We start from the raw sequence: 20,723 nt of genomic DNA, 5'->3' as shown, positions 1-20,723 counted from the left end.
ATCACACAATGTTGCCCAGGTGACCCAGCTGGGTGGGAAAGCTCACTGCCTTTCCAGGTCTGGGCAGAGAGAAGGCCACCCTTGTCTTTACCTTCCTGGCGGTGCCAGGAGCCAATTGCCCAGCTGCTGCCCCCTGCCCAGCTGGCCATGGCCCAGAGCCGCCACGGCACCTCCACTCACAGGGTGTCTCCCCGCTGAGAAAACTCCAAGCCCCCACCCGCACCCCCGCTTCCCCTGTCCAGATCCCAGCGCCAGTGCACGGCACCCGTGAGACCACACTGACGCCCGTACTGTTCACCACCCCCAAAACCTCCAAGACGCCCAGGCCCGCTATCTGGGCGGGACTGATGCCTGATCACCCACCAATACCAGGTACTGGTCCCCAAGATTGTTAAACGAAGCCAAACACTCCTGCCCCCAAGAGGATGGGACGGAAAAAGAAAAAGGTGAGGCCTGGGGTGTGGGCCCTGCACCACATGAACTCGTCTCTCCTTCAGACTCCCTTGTTTTGTTTGCTCCTAAATCATCATAGAAACTTCCCTTCTCTGTGTCTCAGTTTCCACAGCTGTGAAAGGGAGAGTGAGGCGGTCTCTGTGGCTCTTCCAGGTTATGTGTCCTGTACTCTTGGACCACGCAGGATTCGAACTCCTGTGCTCACAGGTGTTATCCACTCCTCCTGTGCTTACCTGGTTGTTTCTGCCTCATCTCCCTGGGGCCTGGAGAGCAACATAGGTTAGTCTGGGTATGGCACCCCCATACACAGCCTGGAAGGGAGTTTGTGCCATCTTGCTTCTGGGGTCACAGAAGCTCAGAGAGCCAGCCCCCTGAGATGGCTCACCATCACCCTCCAAGATCTTCCAGGAGCTTCCCAGGCTGCTACCCTGGCAGTGCTGATGCCCCACTGGCCCATGCTCTCCCAGCTCTGGCCCAGACCCCTGCCCTGGGCCACAGATGCTCCAACTGCTGGAGAGAAGGGATTCTTGTCTGTTTTGATCACTGCTGTATCCCCAGTACCAGAACAGTGCACATAGTAGATGCTATGACAGAGCAGCATGACCCTGCCAGGAACGGACTAGAAACTCAGGGCAATGAACTGCAAACAGTTCAACATAAGGGCTCCCTTACCTTCTGCTAACTGGCAAGGCTGGGCCCATGCCTTGACTGTGCCACTTACCAGCAGGGGTGGCTGCAAGGGCTAAGACCAAGGCACACAGGTACCTGCTAAGTAGGGAACACCCTCTTATAGTTACCCTTTCAGGTCAAAGAAACCAAATAGCTACTGTGCCCAGCTACCATTTCCAAAACTGTTTGGAAACATTTTCAATGGCTGGGTAGAATCCCACTACGGATGTTCAAAATGTGTATGTAATGTCATGTATTTGTATTTCTTCTTTTGTGAATCCTCCATTCATGTCTCTTTATGGTGGTGACGTTTATAGATTGCAGTGCTCTTTGTGTATTAGGGATATTAACCCTTTTATATATAAGTATTGACTAATAGGAGCTGAGAGTTGGGGCCTTGGGATCAGGTGGGCGTCAGGACTCACAGCCGGCCCTGCTGGCCACCCACGGTGTAGTCTTGGGCCAGTACTCTGCCCAGCCCCAGCCTGGAAATATTGCCCACAGGTTTCTGCACCCTAGAAGTGTTGGGTGGGGTTAACAGAGAGCAAGCCATCAGTAAGTGCCAAGCTCTGCTCCAGGACTACAGGAGACATTCAGGGGAAGTGAAGTCCCTCCCCCCGGCTCATCTCACCCCTACAGACGAGTCTGTGGAAGCTGAGACTTAAGGGGGTTTTGCCATCACCCACAGTTCACTCCCCGACATGTAACCCAGCATGTGCATTTTCTCTTCCCTGATAAATGCTCCAATGCAGCCCCAGGAGGGTGGGGGTTGGAGGGGGAAGGACGTTAGTCCTGATGCAGGGACATCCCTGAAGGAGGCCTGCAGATTCCCAGCCAGACAGAGGCAGGAAAGAAGGGAAGGCAGAAGGGTTGGCCTGCTGTGCCCCTCCAGGCCTCTCACTTGGCCCTGGCCCAGGGCTTCCCTGGCCCCAGCCTGCCCAGTGGTCACATGCCTGCAGGCCTCACCAGGAGGCACCAGCCTGGCAGCTGGCCTCATGTCCAGAAGTGAAGCACGAGCCGTTCTCGCCAAACCCCCTGCGAGCTTTATTTCCCAGAAAGTTGTCCCAGAGTGGGAGGCACAGAGGACGTAGAGGACACAGAGGACATGGAGGGGGCACAACTCATGGCCTGGTCTGCACAGTGCCTGGTTGGGCTCCGGGGCTGCCAGGGAGTCAGGGAGAGCTCTTGGGCAATGGCTGTGCTGCTGGGCCCTCTCTTCTGGAGCCCTAGCTCATGACAGGCCCTATGCCCTCTCAGCCACAGGGAGGCTGGGGCTACCGTCTTAGGCTACTCCTGGGAATCTGGGGGTGAGAGGGACGTTAGTCACCTCTCCTGGCTTCTCTGCAGGAAGCTAAGGCCAATTATTGTGACCACTAAATTGCAAATCATTCCAGATCTTCCCATTGACCAGGAGGGAAAGTTAAGGCTCAGAGAGGTTGCACAGAGAGTGGGGGCAGAGCTGGGCTGAAACCTGGGTTTCTCCATCTCCCAGACTGCTAGTACAGCTCCCATACCACTAAACCCAGAGACCAAACCTGCTGGGGAGTAGGGCGGGTTATGGGGTGTGCAGCACGGGTGGAACATTGGCAAGGCAGCATCTCTGACCTATGAGGGGAGGGGGTGGCTCTGTGGCTGCGTCCCCCTCTTTCCCCTCCGCCTAGCAGGGCTTCCTTCTGAGTACTGACCTCCCTCTCCCTCCTCCCTGGCCTGGCCAGGAAATAGGGGCAACGAGGAGGGGTAACTCTCACCACCATAGCAGATGGTGACAGGCCCTGCTGGTTCCTGAGGGGAGGAGGGGGAGGGTCTCTCTGTGGGACTGGCACTTCTAGGGCTGGGGAGGCTGGTTCTCACCTCCTGATAAGGCATCTTGTTAGGCAAGGACCACAGCCTGCACCAAGAAGGCCTTTCTGATAATGTCAGACCTGCAGGAAGAGAGGGAGCAAGCCACAGGGAAGGACAGTCCAGGCAGAGGGGACAGCTTGTGCAAAGGCTGCAAGGCAGAGAAACTGCTAGGAGGCCAGCGTGGCTGGAACAAGCGTGGCTGGAGCGAGGGAGCGAGGGCCCCAGACGAGGTGAGGTCAGTTTCCCGGGCCAGAGCGTGTAGGGGCTTACACATTGAGAGGTTCTGATGGAGACAGAGCTTCTGCAGGTTTTGAGCAGAGGAGTGATAAGGTCTGATTGAAAATTTGCGAAGGCTCACCCTGGCTGCTCTGTGAGATGGGGCAGGGTGGAGGGAGGGCCAGAAAGGAAACAAGAAAGCAGTTAGGAAGGGAGTGCAGAAATCCCATGTCTTGGGCCGGTGCTGGAAGTGGAGATGGTGAGAAGATATCTGATCTAGGCACAGCTTGAAGGTGGGGCTGGCAGGACCTGCTGGTGGATTGCGGTTGATGGGGCTGGGCTCCTGTTCATGTCCCCCCAGGCTGCTGTTGTGAGAACTGAGTGCAGGCAGGAACAGCTATGAGAGCCCTTGGGCCCTTCCCTCTCCCTCTGCCCGGAGGCTACCGGGAGCCACTGTGCCGGGGACCCCCAGGCTCAGGGTGGAAGCAGACAGTGTGTGGGGAACCTGGGCCCGCACACAGGAAGCAGGGTGGTTTCCAGACTGCGGTGGGGGAAGAGCTGGTTTAAACTCAGCTCTCCTGACACTCAGTGCTCATCAGGACTGAGCCAGGGGACCCAGCCTGCTGGGGCTGCCACCAGCACAAAGCCCACACAGAACCCAGGGCCACTTCTCTGTGGACCTCGGTCTCCTCTCTGTGTAATAAGACATCGTTCTCGGTGGTCTCCATGGACCCTTCCCTCCCCGAGGACCCCTCCCACCCCTCCCAGGGCCAGCCCAGGAATTCAGGGTCTGACAGGCTGAGCTTTCTAGGTGAGAGGGTCAGCCCCCAGAGGCCCCCTCAGGGTCCCATCTCCAACCTGAGGAGGTCCATTGCTCCTCTCCCAGGCCCAGTAGGGCCCTTCTGTGGCTCCTCACATCAGCCGGTGCCAATTAATCAGCAGGGGACAAAGGCTGGGAGTGGCCTCCTCCAGGTGAGGCCCAGCCAGGGTTAATCTGGGACAACTGTGTCAACTCCAGGGACTGGGACTGAGGGTCAGCCAGCCAGTGCAGAGGGAGGACCAGGCCGCCTCAAGCCACAGCAGCCCCATGTCCACACCCCCACCCCCTTACCCCATGGTGTTTACTCGCCACAAACCCCAGGCTCTGCCAGCCTCCCTGATTCCCCACTGCCTCCAGAGTCACCCTGAGCCTGCCCTGGGCCTCGGAAAGTCCCTCCCCTCCCTGCTCTGCTGCCTCGCTCCAGTGTTCTGCTTTCCAGCTTGTCTTCTGGCTCCCCTACGCATGTTCTCCTGACCTTTGAAGGCCTCCTCTTCCCAGCTGCCTTCCCTGACTGCCCCAGCCCAGCCGCAGCTTCTGTCTCCTCTCAGCAGCTCTCATCACTCTGTGGTCCTTTGGGCCGGGAATCCACAAGCTGTTGAGGTGCCCATGTGTTCACTCGGGGCAGCCAGCCTCAGGCACCTGTGTGCAGGCGTGTCCGGTACTTCTGCCGTAAGCATTTTTACCTCGAACATTTTCACCACATAACTAATTGGCTGTAAGGCAATTTTGCCATAAAAGATAAAAATAATGAAAAACGAAAGAGGGACATTGAAAAGGAGATGATGAAAAATGAATAACAGAATTAAAAAGATTGTATTGCAAAGTACAAAATATTTGAATACATTTAAAATGTGTGTAAATTCATGGCAATACTGCACAAATCACATTTTATTTTGTGGATTGTCCCTAAGCACTTGTCTTTGAAGTTTTTCGTACACAGAATTATACATTTCTTTTTGCTTGTTGATTCATCTCCTCATTTGGCATCCATCGCAGTTTTTCCTTTTTGCTAAAATTTCTTCCTTCCTTAAGAGAGGTACTGGTTTCCAAATACTAGGATGCGGATTTGTAGCTGAGCTCGGTACTGTGCTGTGCAAAGCCTACGCTGGTGTTGTTCTTGGCATATTGTCACCTGTTCATCTATAGATGTTCCAAAGTTCTATGGGAAATGTGGAGCAAAGATTTGTAGAATATAAAAATGGGAGTACTGTGTCAGTGGGAAAACGAAACTAAACTGTTACCAGTTATTTTATCTTTTATGGCACAATTGACTTACCATCAGTTAAGTATAAGGCGAAAATGTTTGCCATGAAAATGCTTGGGGCAAAGATGCTTACAGCGAAAATGCCTAGAACCGTGTGCAGGCGGGCACTTCTCCTCCTTCCTGGTCCGCAGTGTTTTCTGGGTAAAAGATGGACGAGGCATCTGGGACAAGACACCTTCATTCATCTCCATTAATGGGTTGAGTGACTCCATGGGTGGATAAACTTCATAAACTGTAAAGTGCCGTACACAGGAAAGACCCGAGGTGGCAGGTGGACTGGGGTGAGGTTACAGGAAAGACCAAAGAAGGCCAGCTGCTAGGACCTCAAAAGCAGGTGGGATGTAGGAATGAGAGGCAAGGGTACCTGCAAAAGCCAAGGCTGGAAGGTGAGGCAGCCCCTCTCACTTTGCAGGAAGGGATGGATCCAGGACTGGGAGAGGGGCCAGAGGCACTGCAAGAGATGTGGAGTGTGGGGCGGAGAGGGAGAAAATGGGGTGCAAGGTGACTGCCCCTGCAGTTCCAGACTGAGTTGGGGGATGACAGAGAGAAACAGCCACTTAGAGGGGAGCGGTGAGGGACTAGAGTTATAGGGGGCAGCAAAGTGAGACCAGAAGAGACCACTCAGGCCTGGCTCTCTCCACAGGTTGCTGAAGGCCCAGAGGACCCCCTGAAGACCTCTCAGAGTGTGGAATCTGTCATTGGCCACCTGTCTCCCTCTAATAAGGAAACCATCATGGTCACTCTCCACGGGGCCACCAACCTACCTGCCTGCAAGGATGGCTCCGAGCCATGGCCCTATGTGGTAGTGTAAGTAGCTGGCTGACAGTGGGGGCAGGGGATGTGTGGGGCTGTGAGCAGAAACCAGGGTATGGATATTTGGAAAATGAGCACCCAAATGTTCAGGACTGAGACTGTGATACTCAGAGGGGAAAGCCAAGTGTGAATCACACTGGGGCTGTGGGCTTTGCAAATGTGAGGCCTGGCTTCTTCTCTCCTGCGTGGGAAGCTGCTCACTGAGAAAGGAAGAGCCACTCCTTGATGCCACAGCCAGCAGGGTAGGGCTTGGCCACAACTCGAACCCCGGCGGGCAGGCCCCCTGGATGCAGAGGCATAGGCTGGGCTCAGTGGGAAGTGGTAGTCAAAGAAAAGCGAAGACCTGAGGCCTGCCTCTCTCAGCCTCTGGGTGCCCCATCCCACCACACCCAATCCTGGGGTGGGGTCCTCATGGCCATCCTCCTCCTGGGCCCCACCACTTCTCCAGCCATCGTGGGGGCTTCCCTAGTTCTGGCCCTTTAACGCAGGCTGCGTCCCCTCCACCCCCCGGCCTCCAGCCAGCTGCAGTCAGGGTACACACTTCTCTCATAGCCTGGTATCCAAGTGAAGTCTGCCATGCCATCTTTGCTGCCCACTTCATGGGTCTCACTTCTCCTGGAAGGGCATCAAGGGCAACAGAGTCTCCAGCCGGTGAGCTTCTCCATGGATGTTGGGCCTCTGCTCAGTCTGGATCATAAAGCACTGTGCAGCAACCCCTCCCACCAGCTCGTGATCCCTTAGCTTGGGAGGCACATTGGGAGCCAGCCGGGCCTCCCCCAAGCTACCCTACATCTCCCCTCCTCCACCAATACCAACAGCACTCAGTGCCTGCCTACAGGCTTTTGCCCACATTTCCTTTTAGAGAGTTTCTACCTCAGCCTTCTCCCCAACACCTACAGAAATCCCATCTTCAAAGCCTTGCTCATGATGCTTCTTCCTTCAGGCATCCACAGAGTTGAGCTCTCTCTCCTAGAGCCCCACAGCAATGGCCACACTGGTCTGACATAGTTTATATAAATAAAATTACATGCTGCTCCTCTGTCAGCCAAACTGGGGCTCCTGAGGACGGATCCAACGTCTCCTCCATTTCCCAGACAGTATGTCCAGCATAGGCCTGAGCACAGACTTAGAGGTCAAAGAGTGACTGAGGTGAACACCTGGTTATTGTGACAACAACCCCCTGACCCCCCACACAGTGAAAGGGGGATAGAGGTGTACTGGAGACCAACAGGTGAAACACTTGCTTGTCTCAAAACCTCCATTTCCACCCACCAGGCTCCTCCGGCTTCCCCTCCCCCAACAACATTTCCATCGTTAAGAAGGACAGGTGGCAGAAAGCAGGCTTGGCAGGGAGCTCGCCTTCTCCCCTCAGCTATTTCCATAAACCAATTATCGCCGATCATCTCGGGAGATTGAGGCCCTGCCTATCACCAATCCAGCCTGGGCGGCAGGGCGGGGAGCTCGGCGGCCGCGTTGCTCCTCGGCAGGCACCGCGACCTGCGCCATCACCCGGTTGCCATGGGGACGCGCAGTAGGAGCCAAGTGGGCCGAGCCTGGGTGAGGGGTGTGGGGTGGGGGGAAGGAGGGGGCAGCGCATCGCTGCACCCATCTCCACCCTGGGAGGGGCAGGGAGCAGAGCCTGGGCCAGCTTGCCGCCTGCGTTCCAGGGCTCCAGGCGGCGGAGCTGCCTCCAGCCCGCGAGGGTGCTAATGAGATGCAAATGAAAGCAGAAGGGCGGGCTTCTGAGGATGAAGGCCCAGCTGTCAGGACCTGTAAGGGGCTTTCAGTGCAAGCCCCCAGCCCCAGGCAAGAACCCCAGAGGGAGGAGCAAGACCCTCAGAAGCTGGAAACCCTGGAAAGAATAGGATGTCCCCGTTTGTCTGATTTCAAATACAGTACCCAGTAACAAAGTATACAATAGGCGTAAGCAAATCCACTCAAGTTTTCGTTTTTCTCATGATGAATATTTCAATGCTTAAAAAATATATATGTATTTAATATATATTAAATAATATTAAGTATTATTTTAAATATCTATGTATAACTTCATATTCTTTCAAAACATTTTTTCTCATCTTTTTGTTGCCCATGTTTTCTGGTGCCCTCAGCTCGGTCTCCTGGCTTAGTTTCCTGCTTTCTGCCATGCCACTTGTCTCACCTCAGATTGGGGGTGGGATCCTGGGGATTCCTGTCTCTGCCTAGTTCTGCCCTCCTCTCTGGGTTTGCTGCACCCCCAGCAGGCAGGCCCATGTGGTGGGGGGTGGAGGAGATGAAGCACGGGCCTGAGAGCATCCCAAAGCCATTCACTCATTCAAGCCATTAGTGGGGAGCTGAAGAGGATTCAGGTCCAAATACAGGAACTTCGTAGTTCCGGGGCATGGCTGCTTCATCCCTGTGCGGTCTCCAGCCTTGAGCCAATCTAGTGATAGGATGTGTCCTCCAATGGTGACTATCCCAGACCAACAGGTCCACTGGGTTCCTCTGGTGGTTCTGCCTCTTTCTGTCTGAACCATCGACCTGCTTCCAATCTGAACCCATTTCTCCACTGACATAGCTTTCTCTAAAGTCACCAGTGATCGCCATGCCTGGCCCTACTTCCAATGGGCATCTCATCTTCTGTGGTCTCTCAGTGGCATTACCTCCTCATGACCACTCACGCTACTTGCAGCCCTTTCTTTTCTCAGCTTCCAAGGTGCCCTACCCTCTTTTCTTCTGTGTATGCCTCTTCTCTTCTACCTGGTGTTAAATGTTGGCCTGTCCCAGATTTCAACCCTAGGTGACCCTTCTTTCTCTATACTCTCTCTCCACGTGATCTCATCCCCATCCTGGTGTCAGTAATCATATTTTTTCACCCCCATCCAGTCCATGACCAAGTCTTGTCAGTTTCTCTCCTGTCTCGAATTTGGCTGCTTCTCTCTGCCAGCTCCGCCACCTTAGGCTACCACACTGTTCTGCTCTCGGTACATCTAATATCTTGCCCTTTTTCAAACCCCCTTCAAAGGTAGGTACCATGTGGTACCATAGTACTAAAGGAACCCATTCTTTGAACCCTCCAACGGCTTTTCATTGCTCTCAGGGTAAAGAGGATTCCAGGCCCAGCATGGTCAGGACTTTGCCAGCCCCTCTAGCTCCCCAGCAACACGACAACCCACCTGCCTCTCTTTGCTCCAGCCACACCGGACATCTCTCAGTTCTCTGAGCAGACTCTCTTCCCTCCCACCCCAGGCCTTAGCACAGTCCCTCCCCGAGAACATTCTCCCTTCCCCTCCCCTCTTTGGAGCCAGCTCAGTCATCACCTCCTCAGGGAAGCCCTCTCTGACCTCCCAGACCAGGCCAAATCCTCCCCCTTATGTGCCTCCATGGGACTACGTCCTTCTCCATGGTTGCAGCTGCAGTCTCACGTGTTTTCTGTGCTTATTGGCTTGTTCTTTGTCAGTGCCTCCCCCCACTGTACCCTGTTAGTTCCATGAGAACCACCAGGTCTGTTTTGCTCACCATTCTATCCCTGCTGTTCAACACAGGATCTGGAACGGAGGAGTCTGTCAATAGCTGTTGAATGAATGAATAAACAGATGAATGAATGAATCAGGCCCTGTTTCTAGCTTGCTCAGTGACTTTGGGAGAGTTACTTCACCTCTGGCTGCCTGAATACCTCACCTGGGAACCTGCCTCAAAGGGCTGTAGAGATGGTGGAGCCGGACAGTGGGAGATGCTGACAGGTCTAAAGCATGACATGGAGGTGAGGCTTCCCTTAGCAGCACTTATGATGGGCAAGTGAGACCTATTGGAAGAAAGCCACAGGGCCATGGAGAGAAGCCAGAAGGGGAGCAGGAAAACCCAGAGTCTGGCCCACTGTGCCTGACTCCCTCTGTGACCTCAGGCCAGTCCCTGCCCCTTTCTGAGTCTCAGTCCTCCCATGGCCAGGATGTAAGTTTTGGCTTACATGCGCTTCCAGGCTTGCCGGGATGGTATGTGCTCTGGCCTGGGAAACAGTCTCAGTTCTTTACAGGCAACAAGAGCCCCAGCTGTATGGCCCAAGACAGATTCCACACCCAGATCTCCTGGGCCAGTACCCAGGCCCAGGGTCTCTCCTGACTTGTCTGGGCCTTGCTCAAGGCCCTGGGGCCTCAGCAGTGCCCAGCACCTGCCTCCCAGCCTGGCACAGAGAGACCTGCCAGTCAGAGCACAGCAGGGACCAGGAAGGTAGTGGCCCTGACAGGTGGGAGGTGGCCCAGCAGGCAGGGTGTGGGGAAGGGCCAGCCAGGAGATGGCCTGTGGGGTTCCAACCCTTGGCCAAAGACTGGATGGCTTGGCTGCCAGTTGGCAGCTGCTTCTCTGACTGCCTGCTGCCCAGAGCTAGGGCCAGAGCTAGCACTGGGAGGGGAAGATCTGCTTCCTCTGTGCACGTGCGGCAGGCTAGGCGCAGGCCAGGGTGGGCAGGGCAGGGCACAGATCACGACCAGAAAGTCATACTCAGAGGATCTTTGGTTTTCTTGGCTAAGCCTGAGAGCCCGGACCCTGACCCCAGAATGAGACTGACTCTGGTCACACACTGAGGCCTGACCCTGGTTATAGACTGAGCCCTAGTTACACACTAAGGCCTCGCTCTGCTCATAGACTGAGCCCTAGTCACACACTGAGCCCTGACCCTAGCTACAGACTGACCCCTGACCTGGTGACTGGCTGAGGATGGTATTGAAAGTAGGACAATTGTCTGAGATCCTGGTAAGAGAGGGAGGTTAAAGAAGGTTGTATTTATCAAACGCCTACCACATACCTAGCAAACGTGCTAGGAGAGTGTGTGTATGTCTGTGTCTGTGTGTCTGTGTGTGTGTACGTGTTTCAGATAATTTAGTCATCACTTGGTCCTGTGAACTAGCGAAAATATCATCCTCATTTTACAGAGGTTACTGAGGCTCCGAGCATTTCTGTGACTTGTCCAAAGTCACAGAACTAGTACACAGAAGTGTCACTCAAGCCAAGATCCAGGATTCCAAAACCCAAAACTTCCTTCCACTCATCCCTGCCTTGATCCTTAGGCAGCAGTTGCTCCTCTTGAAAGGGGGCTGTTAGCATTGAGGCCCTGAGCCAGACTTCCAGAGAAGACGCAGTGGCTGGTCTGAAGACCCCTCCCGGGATCTGGGCTGCCTACACCTTCCGCTTTCTGGCTGTGGGCCTTGGCCAAGGGCCCCAGAGGGCTGGAATTTGGGCAGAGTGGGTGGAGGCCCAGCATGACTCACAGGTGACTTCTAGGCTTGTCTCAGCAGCCAGAGGGTTGGGCTCAGCAAAAATAACAATAACACTCACAGCGGCAGTGACAGCGACGGTGGGACAGTACTAGGAAGAGAGCAGCCCCATTGCCGATGTCCTGCACTGAGCTCTCTCAGAGCTCGCTTCCCAGGCCCTCCAGCTCTAAAACAGCAGCCCTGGGAGGCCAGTTCATTGGCCCCTTGTGATAGCCAAGGAGGCCAGGGCCCAGGGCAGGGAAGGGACTTGTCTGAGGTTGCATGGCTGGCCGGGGGAGTAGAGCAGATGGAGATGACTGTCCCTGTCTGGCAGAGGCCGAGGCTCCCTCCCCCCTGCAGGATGCCTGTGGGAAAAGGCAGTCAGTGGGGAGAAGGTCCCTGGTAGGGCCTGGGAATCTGCGGTCTGATCTCCCCTGCAGACCCCCAGCCTAGGGCGTGGCCTGACCTACCCACACCTGCTCCAAATGATGTCAGTCCTTTGAGGCTCAGAGCCTCAGGATTTTTGTTCAGTGAGAACATCCCTGTATTCCAGAGTCGTAAACACAGCTGGCGTCAGTGGTTAAAAGGAGGGTTGGCCTGAGATTCCCAGTCAGAGTGAAACCACAAGGATTCTTTCCAGATGTTCTCCCACTGCTGCTACCCAAAGCCCCTGAGGTCTTCTCATGCCTGAAATACTTATTGAGACCCAAAAAGCATGAGCTCTCCCCTAGGGGTGCAGGAATCCTGGAGGAGCAGCCCAACAGGTCAATGCTTCCCAAGAGAAGCAAGTATTAATGGGGAGATTCCAGGCAGTAAGGAGGCCAGCGGGGGCCTTCCTGGTGTCCTCATTGCATTATGCACAGGCTGTCTTGTCTACTTATTTGCATTGCATGGGCAAGGCTGCTGACCGGGCTTCTCCTCACCCCCAGACATCGTGAGCAGCCAGGAGGTGTGGTCCTCCCTCCAGGCTTTGTTTGGCTTCCCTCTTCCCTTGCCTGGCCCCCGTGGGCTTCAGGGTCAGATGCCACACTGTCTAGCATCTATGAAAGAGTGATAGGGAAGTGGGCAGGGAGCTGGGGCTTGGGTTCCAGTTCAGCTTCTCCTGCTCTTATGCTCTCCCTATTTCTGTCATCTCCCACCCCTACCTACACAGGGTAAGCTTCTGTCAGAAGGTGTGGCACCAAGGACGGCAAAGTTAGTGACCTCAGGGCCTAAGCCAATTTCATAAATGCTGAAGTTGGCCGGGTGTGTGATACTATAGAGAGTAGAAGCAACTGTGGCAAACTCAAGAGCACGTGGCTCATTTAGAGGAGCAGCCTCAGTCACCTGCCCTGATTTCTGCCTTGAAGAAATGCAGGCTTGGGTTGTCTGCACTTGCAATTTTTCAAGAGAAGCCAGAAATCCAGATTATTGTGTGAAATTATCCAGTTTTTACATGCAAACCAAATACCTCTGCTCAGCTAGGATCTCTGGGCCTCTCCTCATTGTCTTCTCCTCCTGAACCAGCAGCCCACTCGGACTCAACCTCTGCAGCCAGCTTCGCTGACTGTCCTCTTCTCCCAGGGGTCAAGGACTTCTCCATGGCTTCACCTTATCTATATGTATCTGAGAGTCATCCCCTCTTCTGTCCTTTTGGGGGGATCTGAACCCTCTTCCCAGCCCAAGAGCCGCTTCCAGGGCAGTACTGAGGAGCTGAGTCCCAGGAGTCTGGACCAGGGGCTGGCCTAGCAGAGCTGGAGAGGAGGGGCTGCCTCTGTCTCCATGTGATTTTTCAAGAGTCTGTCACCCTTTTGCCAAAGTGCTCATCTCAGAGTTCCTAGGAATTGCCATTTCTTATTTGCAGGGCAGTCCCCACTCCCACAGAGGGAGGAGCCATGCCCATGTGGATGGGGAGTTGGCTGGCTTCCAGTTTACACCCCCACCTTGCTCCAGAGTCAGTTATCCTTTAAATCGAGGCCCACCTGTAGTGGTATAGCACCATTGGCAATTAGTGATGGTTCATTAGAGTCCAATTAATAAATGAAACCCAGGATGAGAGCCCATCACTTTGCTGAAAATAACAGCCCTGCTCATGCCTTAAGTGGCAGCCTCCCAAGAGCTCAAAACCCACAAGGACCAGCTACATTGGGAGCTGGGGGAGGGGGCAAGCATGGAGTTGGGGCCGTTGTTGATGGGCTGTCGTCTGGTGAAGTGGGAGAGGAGAGAGAAGGGACCCTGGATCAGCCAGCCACCCCTCCCCAGACCTGCCCATGAGCCAGCTCATGGTCCCCTGCAAGCCTCAGGCTCTATCCTCCCATTGGGAAGGTCCTCCTCTCCATCTACTCAAGCTCTGCCTCCTCAAGGAAACCTTCCCTCCCCAGTCCAGCCCAGGCAGGGTCAGAAACACAAGAATCCAGCCTTTGAGCACCCCACTTACGTGAACATCTCTGCCAAGGCCAACTCTTCCAGCCTGTCCCTATAGCACAAGGCGAGGCTCCTGGGTCGAGGAGTGGCCGTTGGGTTTTTCTGTGCCTTCCAGGGATGGAGTTAGACCTGAGGCCTGGGAGTCTGGCTGCCTCTTGGCCTTCTGGAGGATGAGGGAGGCTGGCCCTCCTGGCTCAGAGGCCGGCATGCAGGGTACAGGTAGAGGGAAATTGCCCTGCCTTCTCAGGATTGAAGGAGGCCCAATCATGACACACCCAGCATCTGGCCTGGAGGAATCTTAATCTGAACCTGTTTCCCAGGTGAGTGAGCAACAGGGCTGTGGTAGACCAGGTCAAAAGGTCACAAAACCTCTTGTTCCACCACCCATCAACCTAAAAGTTCTGCCCATCATCCATCCTTCCCAGTCTGCCCAATCACCTCCTTCCCCAGGGCTTCTGGGAGCTTCCCTCCAGACTTTCAGGATTCAGGGGCCTGCCCAGCCAGGACTACGGCAGCCAGAACAAGGCTTGAATTGGGGCCCTCCCTTTTCCCCTGATCTCCTGATGGATGCCCTGGGATTGGCACTCAGGCCAAGCCAGGTGGCTTGCATCCTCGCCTTCCGAAGCCCTGCCGCAGAGGAGGCCAGACCATGACAGTTGTTCATGCTCTGATGCCTTGAGGAGTATGGGAAACCAAAAGGACAGGGAAGGCAGGTGCAGGAGGTGGGCTTAGAGAGCTCAGAGGCAGCTTGAGGGCTGGCAGACCGGGGGCTGGGGACAGAGATCGGGTACAGTGTGGCACACAAACCTCTCTGGGGCAGCCTGTGTGTGTATGTGCATGTGTGCACACACCCATGCATGCACACCTATGCTTGTGCTGATGGAGGGGCATCAAAGAAGAGGGGCTGTTCAGGGGAGACTTCCAGGAGGCAGGGACAGTGGCACACTGGTTCCACCTCTGACATGTGTGCCCTAGAGAGCATTCAGAGGACAGGCAGAGGCGGGGAGTGGCTCAGGAGCTTGCGCCCTCTCCATCAATGCCCTGTGCTTTCCACTGCTCACCTCCGCTTACAGCTGCAACCTCTGGGAACCAGACAATGCATTTCCCTTAGTTATGACCTCAGAGGAAAGCAAAGTCCTTCTCCCTCCCACTTACAGCTGTGCTTCGGCCTGACCCCCACGCCCTGGTGGGGTGGGAGCCCCAGGGCCACCTGGCTGGATTTTGTCAATCACGCACAGATCCCTCCAGCACCCTGGGAGGTGGGCAGGGTCAAGGGAGGTTTACATTTCCTGGCAGCTTGGGACCCAGGACTGCTGCACTGGGCCTCTGAACCCAACCCCAGTGTCATCCTGGTGTGGCTGCCCCCTGCCCCGCCCCTCTGCCACGGCTGCGTTAGGTCTGAGTCCCAGGACAGCAGGCAGCACCTGGCAGCTCCCCACCAGGCCCTGACTGCTAGAGCCAGGCCAGAACTTTAGGGACAGGGAGGGAGGATCTTAGTCTTGCCCCTGGGCTCTGAGACTGTGCTGGGAGACCTGAGCTCCATCAGGGGCCTGCAGGTCCTAGAACACAGCCTCCCATATGCCCAGCTGGGGGTGCAGAATGGGGACTGGGAGCATGGAGTGAGCTGGTCCCCTTCTCCAATTCTGTGAGAAATCAGAAGTCCCGCTAGCTCTCCAGTTTCTAGAATAGCATCAAGGCCCGGAGGAGTCAGCAGTGCCAGGAAAAGACATTACCCTGACAGTCTCCCTCCACCTGCGAAAAGCCTCCCTTCTTCCCCTGGGGCCACACCCCTCCAGAGTTGTTTCATCCCCACTCACCTAGCCTGACCCGGTCTTTGATGTGTGTTTGAGGAAAGGGAGGGGAGATGCTTGCTTAACTCTTTCTCTGCCTGGACGAAGTCAGCACCGGTGGTAGGCTCCCTTGGCCTTGTCCATGGCCTTTCCCATCTCTTTCCACCTGGAATTTCTCCTGCCAGACATCCAGGAGCTTGTGTAGAGAAGGGGAGGGGACAAGAGGCTGAAGACATCAGGAAGGTGGAAGACAGGCTGACAAGTACATGTCATGGGTTCCAACCTGAATTCTGTCACTGCACTCCTTGTGACTCAGGTCCATCTTTCACCCCTTGGTTCTGTCTTCTTCATGCACTGGGAGGCCCCCACGGATACAAAATACCATGTGCCCATGCAGGAGCAGGCTCGAGGTCTTGGAGTAGAAGGACTCCTTACACACCTCCTTGGAACACTGCCTCCCCAGATGCATCCACCTTTCTGTTGCTCTCTTTCCTCCTTCCTCTGTTGAGCACAGTTCAGGGAGGAGTGGAGGCTAATGCAGAGTGGGGGAAGGGACAGAGCAGGCGTAATGATAGCTGGTGAGAGGCTGCTGCTGTGAGCTCTGAGGCCCCTGACTGTGGGGGCAGCTGTCGAGGGGGAGAACCAGGGCCCAGAGTGGCAGGAGCAAGGGCGCAGACTGCACCCCCCAGTCAGCAGAGGTCACAGAGCTGGGACGAAGGGCCCCAAGCGGGGTGCAGACTCAGCTCAACTGCCCTGCCAGCCTTGATGGCTTCTCTGCTTCAGCCTGGCAGCCTCCCATGTGCCCCTGGGCCAGAAGGGCCCCTTTGCAGGTGTGGGGAGGCAATGTGTGTGGATGGGCACACGTCTGGGAGATGTACCCCTTCTCATCTCAGCCCTCCCTCAGCACCTCCCTTTCTCCCCCTCATGCTGCCCTCAGTCAGGTCCCTTTAAGAAACACCCAGGCTGTTTTATGTCACAAATGAGGGAATAACCTGAACTGGGGCCTTCTGTGTGTCAGGAGCTTTACATGCTTTCTTTCCAGTCCTTACAGCCAGTGTCCGAGGGAGGAAGCAACTGAGGCTCAGAGTGGGGAGCTGACCTGGCTACGAGATGACTGTGAGCTCAAAACCTGGTTCTGTGTGGCTCTGAAGGCTGTGCTCTTTCCAGGTCTCCACACCTTAGTCAAAGCAGCCAGAGACCCCCAGCTGCAGACCCAGCATTAGGGTCGTGATGGGGAGACACTGGGCCAGGGCAACTAAAATGATGATGATGATAATGACGAACACTTTTATGGTGCTTAGCAATGTGTCAGGCACTTTACACATATTAACTCACTTCATGCCCAGCACAACCCTGCGTTATCACCCCCACTTCACAGATGAAGGAAGTAAGACACAGCAAGGTGACATAACTGGCCCAAAGTCATGCAGCTAGTAAGGTGTAGAGCTAGGATTTGGAACCAAGGTGGTCCAACACCAGGGACCCTGTTGTTATCACCATGCCACACTGCCTCTCAGTCAAAGCAGAAGGGGAGTCCTCGGTTGACCCCTGGAGCTTGGAGACCAGACTCCCATAAGAAAGGTTGTCCACAGGAATAGGGCTGTGACAAGTGTACAGCAAGGAGCCAGGCCACTGTGTCACTCAAGTGCAGAGGACTGAGGAAGCAGTGAGGGCCAGATGGTCCAAGAGGGCCTCCTGGAGGAGAGGAACCAGCTGGCTGGGCAGAACCACAGGCTGGTGCTAACACAGAGGCAGATTGGCTCTGAGCTTCTGGGACAACTTCCTGCCCCACACTCCCTTTGGGGGCCTCTGGGACTGGGACCAAGGCTGGGGAAGGCTCTGTCTCTGCTTCCCACCCTGGGGTACTGTTTGCGTGGATGCCTGCCCCTCCCGAGGAGGGTGTGTGGCTCCCCACGCTGCAGGCTCCCTGGGATGACTCCTTGCCCGCGATTGCTGCAGTTAATGTAGCAGCACCGTTTACAGCCCGACACAATAACCTGCACGACAGAAGTATTAACTCTCTCACTGAGCTGTTTGATGGCTCAGGATCTCAGGGACACTTACTCAGATACCTGTGGGATGCACTGGGATGCAGAGGGCCCAAGCTCCCACCTCACCTTGGACAGCCTAGCCCTGCATGACCTGTGAGTGCTTAAGAGCCAGAAACCCCTCACCACCCCCCCACCCTGCCCCATGCACAGCTCCAGGTGCCCACCCCAGGGCCCCGCACACAGTGGCTGCTGCAGACGCCAGTAGCATGTTTGTGCTCCATTGAAAGGGTTCAGAGCTGGGGGAGCTGGGCCAAGCTTTGGGAATATGGACCAGAAGCTTCAGGAACTGAAGGTCAAAGGCGAGGCCGGCCAGGTGGGCACCCACCACACAGCCGCCCTGTGCAGAGGCTTCTCCTACTGAGCAGAACCTTGAGAAGAGGGCCAGGGCGAGGAGTCTGTGCACACAGGTGCCTGCTGGGGAGCTGTGCCTTGGCAGGGGCAGGAAGTCAGAAAGGCCAGGTGTCTTACCCACTCTCCCACCCCCGCCCTCAGCCTCTGGTGCCTGAGTCTACACGAAGGCCTCAGTAGTGGCCAGCGAGACAGTGTGGTCATGCAGACAGGCAGGGCAGCCAAGGAGAGAGACCAGGCGTCCCTTGGGCCTGAGATAACATGAGTGTCTCTGCCTGGGAGGGAGCTCTTTGTGCTTTGTCCACCCTCTGCTCAGATTTATGGACAGTGGAGTCGGGAGAGATGAGCAGTAGGCAGGACATCCTCCCTTGGACTCAGCCTGCCCTCCCCTCCCCAGGAAAACCACATCTGAGGAAGCGAAGAACCAGAACTCCAAGGCAGTCACATCTGTGACCTCAGAGCCCACCAAAGCCCCCAGCTGGGGAGACACAGTCAAAGTGGAGATCCAAGCAGAGGACGCAGGGCGAGAAGGTGAGGTGGGGGTGGGGGGTGCTGGTGTGTGCGGGAGGGGATGTAAGGCAGGGGCAGGCCCCTCTCAACTCAGCTGGAAGCTACCTGAATGCCTCCTTGGGCTCAGTTAAAAGCACTTTAAAGAAAAAAAATCATAATACTGTCATGCCTCATCTCCCCAGCCTTCTTGAAAAATAAGTTGTTCCACATAAATGAATTTTCCAGACAATGAAAGCTTATCTGTTTTATGACCATTGTTATTATTTTCATGGTTGTGGTTATGGCCGTCTCCCACGGAAACGGCACGTTACAGCTTCCTGCACGTCCCCATGCATTGCTCACTGGAGTCACACCTCCAGGAGGAACAATGCTGCTCCCATGGCTTTGCTGAGAACACTGAGGTTCAGGGAACTTAAAATAACTGGCTCAAGCTCTAGTAATCAGTAAGCAGAGGACCTAGGACTCAGCTTTACATGCTCTCACTGTAGCTCCAGTGTTCTGGCTGCTTCCCTAGAATGGCTGTTTATCCTGCTGTGTCCTCCCCTGGCATTGCCAACTGTCAGACAGTGGTGTCTGTGCTTCCAAGGGTTGGGATCCACTCTCATAGAAGCTGCTTGATAGTTCTCTCTCCTTTATCCCCCGAAGCCTTTCCAGTCCCTGTGTTTTGGCAAATTTGAACATTGCAGGCAACTTAAGGTATCAGTATACATGCATAACACGCCACATTTGTGTTTTGATTTCCACTCTCAGGCCAGAGCTCAGTCTAGGCACACAGGAGTATTGACTGACTGTTGCCATGGTTACTGTGGGTGCTGGCATGGAGCACTGTCAGCACAGACCCACAGGTGCCCACCATGACTCTTGCAGTATCTAGTCAGAAGAACCTCAGGCCCCCGTCTTGCAGGTGGTCCTTCCCTCAGAGGACAGGCTTTACTTCTCCCCTTGAAATCTCACCAGGCACTTACAGAACTCCTCGTCCACCTCACAAAGAGCAGAAAGCCAGCTGCTAAAGATGGTAAAAGAGGAGAGAGGAAAAGGACGAGGAGGAACATCAATGAAAGGGGAAGAAGCTTGTTCTGGGTCAAGCCAGAGGATTTTTTTTCTGCCTGTAAAGGAATAGGTGGGCTGTTGGGATGATTTGAGAAAATGTGAAAGAGGAGGGAAAATTGACCTAGGATTTCATGCAAATGCATGTGTGCATCTGTGTGTGAATGTCTGCGTGCTAGTTCTTGTGCATATGTGAACACTGTGTGTGTGTAAGTGCTTGTGACTGTGTAGGCATGCATATATATATGTCTTGCATGTGTGTGTGTGCATGCACATGTGTAGCGTGTGTGTGTGCACGCATCTCTGTGGCTGGCCGGATTAGAGGTTGTAGTGAGTGGACCTGGGCTGGGATCCTGCCCTAAGTTCTACACATCCAGGGTGAGTCCAGGAAAGGGTGTGATGAGTCAGTGGCCTTGGGGCCCATCTGTGCAGTAGAGAGGGGAGCAGGACTTACTGCAGGAGGGACAGGGGGTGGGGAGGCCTCATGGGCAGGCAGGGAATATCGGCAGGTGCCTCTTTGCAGATTGAAGTAGCTGGATGCTTGTTGGAACCTGGTTGGAACCGGTTGCTGTGGTGATGTATGCGGTGGGGGGTGAGGGAGATGGGGGCCAGGCCAAGAGGTGGGGGAAGGGTAGGAAGTAGCTCAAGGATGTGTTAATGAAAAGCAAAGGGGAGTTACACACCCTGTGTCAGGGCCAAAGCAGGCGACAGCAGAAATGGCAGAAACAGCTTATTGGCCACACAAAGGGAGCAGTGGGAGGCCAGAGGGGCACAATGCCCAGAGAGGAAACTGATGAGGCGTGTTTGTAGCATGGAGACAGGAGCAGGGAGGGATGCTGTCCGTTACCCCCAGCTACAGTTCCTCTGCGACTGCCCACATGGAGCTCCAGAGATTGGGGGAGGGGGAGAAATGCAGGACACTCCCCCCCCCCCCCCCACCGTGTTCAGCCTCAGCAAGGTCCAGCTGGATCTAGGGACTCAGGGCCCATGGGTAGTGGCCATGAGGGGCTGCAGCCTCCACAGCTACTGTTGTGGCTTTGGCTGAGAGCACTGGAATCCCCCAGCTAAGTTTTTTCAGTCTGCTCAGGGCTGGGTGAGTGTATGGAGTGCTACGGACGGTTAACAAGGAGGGAAATAGTGACAGCAACGAGGAGCATTTGCTTAGAATTTTATAGCTTGAAAAACACATTCCCCTCCCTACAACAATATTAGGAGAGAGACTGTTTTTTGAAGTGTTAACGTTTTGCAGAGCAGGAACATGAAGCTCAGAGA

General features: G+C 55.0%; 1 protein-coding gene across 6 annotated transcripts in view; it reads left to right on the top strand.

The window, feature by feature from the left end:
• The window catches only part of CCDC33 (coiled-coil domain containing 33), a 105,718-nt gene that overhangs the window by 18,434 nt on the left and 66,561 nt on the right, over window positions 1-20,723 (top strand). For 2 of the 6 annotated variants that reach the window (XR_011439444.1, XM_070269049.1), the window contains exons 1-3: window positions 4-372; window positions 5,908-6,071; window positions 18,292-18,425. Coding sequence is in view for 4 of the 6 variants with exons in the window: in XM_070269049.1 (XP_070125150.1) it covers window positions 5,998-6,071; window positions 18,292-18,425 (208 nt within the window). In the remaining 2 variants the exon portion in view is untranslated. Of the gene's footprint in view, window positions 1-3; window positions 447-5,907; window positions 6,072-18,291; window positions 18,426-20,723 lie in introns of those variants that run through there. The other 4 variants (XR_011439441.1, XM_070269033.1, XM_070269046.1 and 1 more) reach the window with 3 other exon arrangements.

The sequence above is a fragment of the Equus caballus genome, chromosome 1 (genome assembly GCF_041296265.1).
Source record: "Equus caballus isolate H_3958 breed thoroughbred chromosome 1, TB-T2T, whole genome shotgun sequence".
NCBI lineage: Eukaryota > Metazoa > Chordata > Mammalia > Perissodactyla > Equidae > Equus > Equus caballus.
This window is presented reverse-complemented; position numbering and strand designations above follow the sequence as displayed.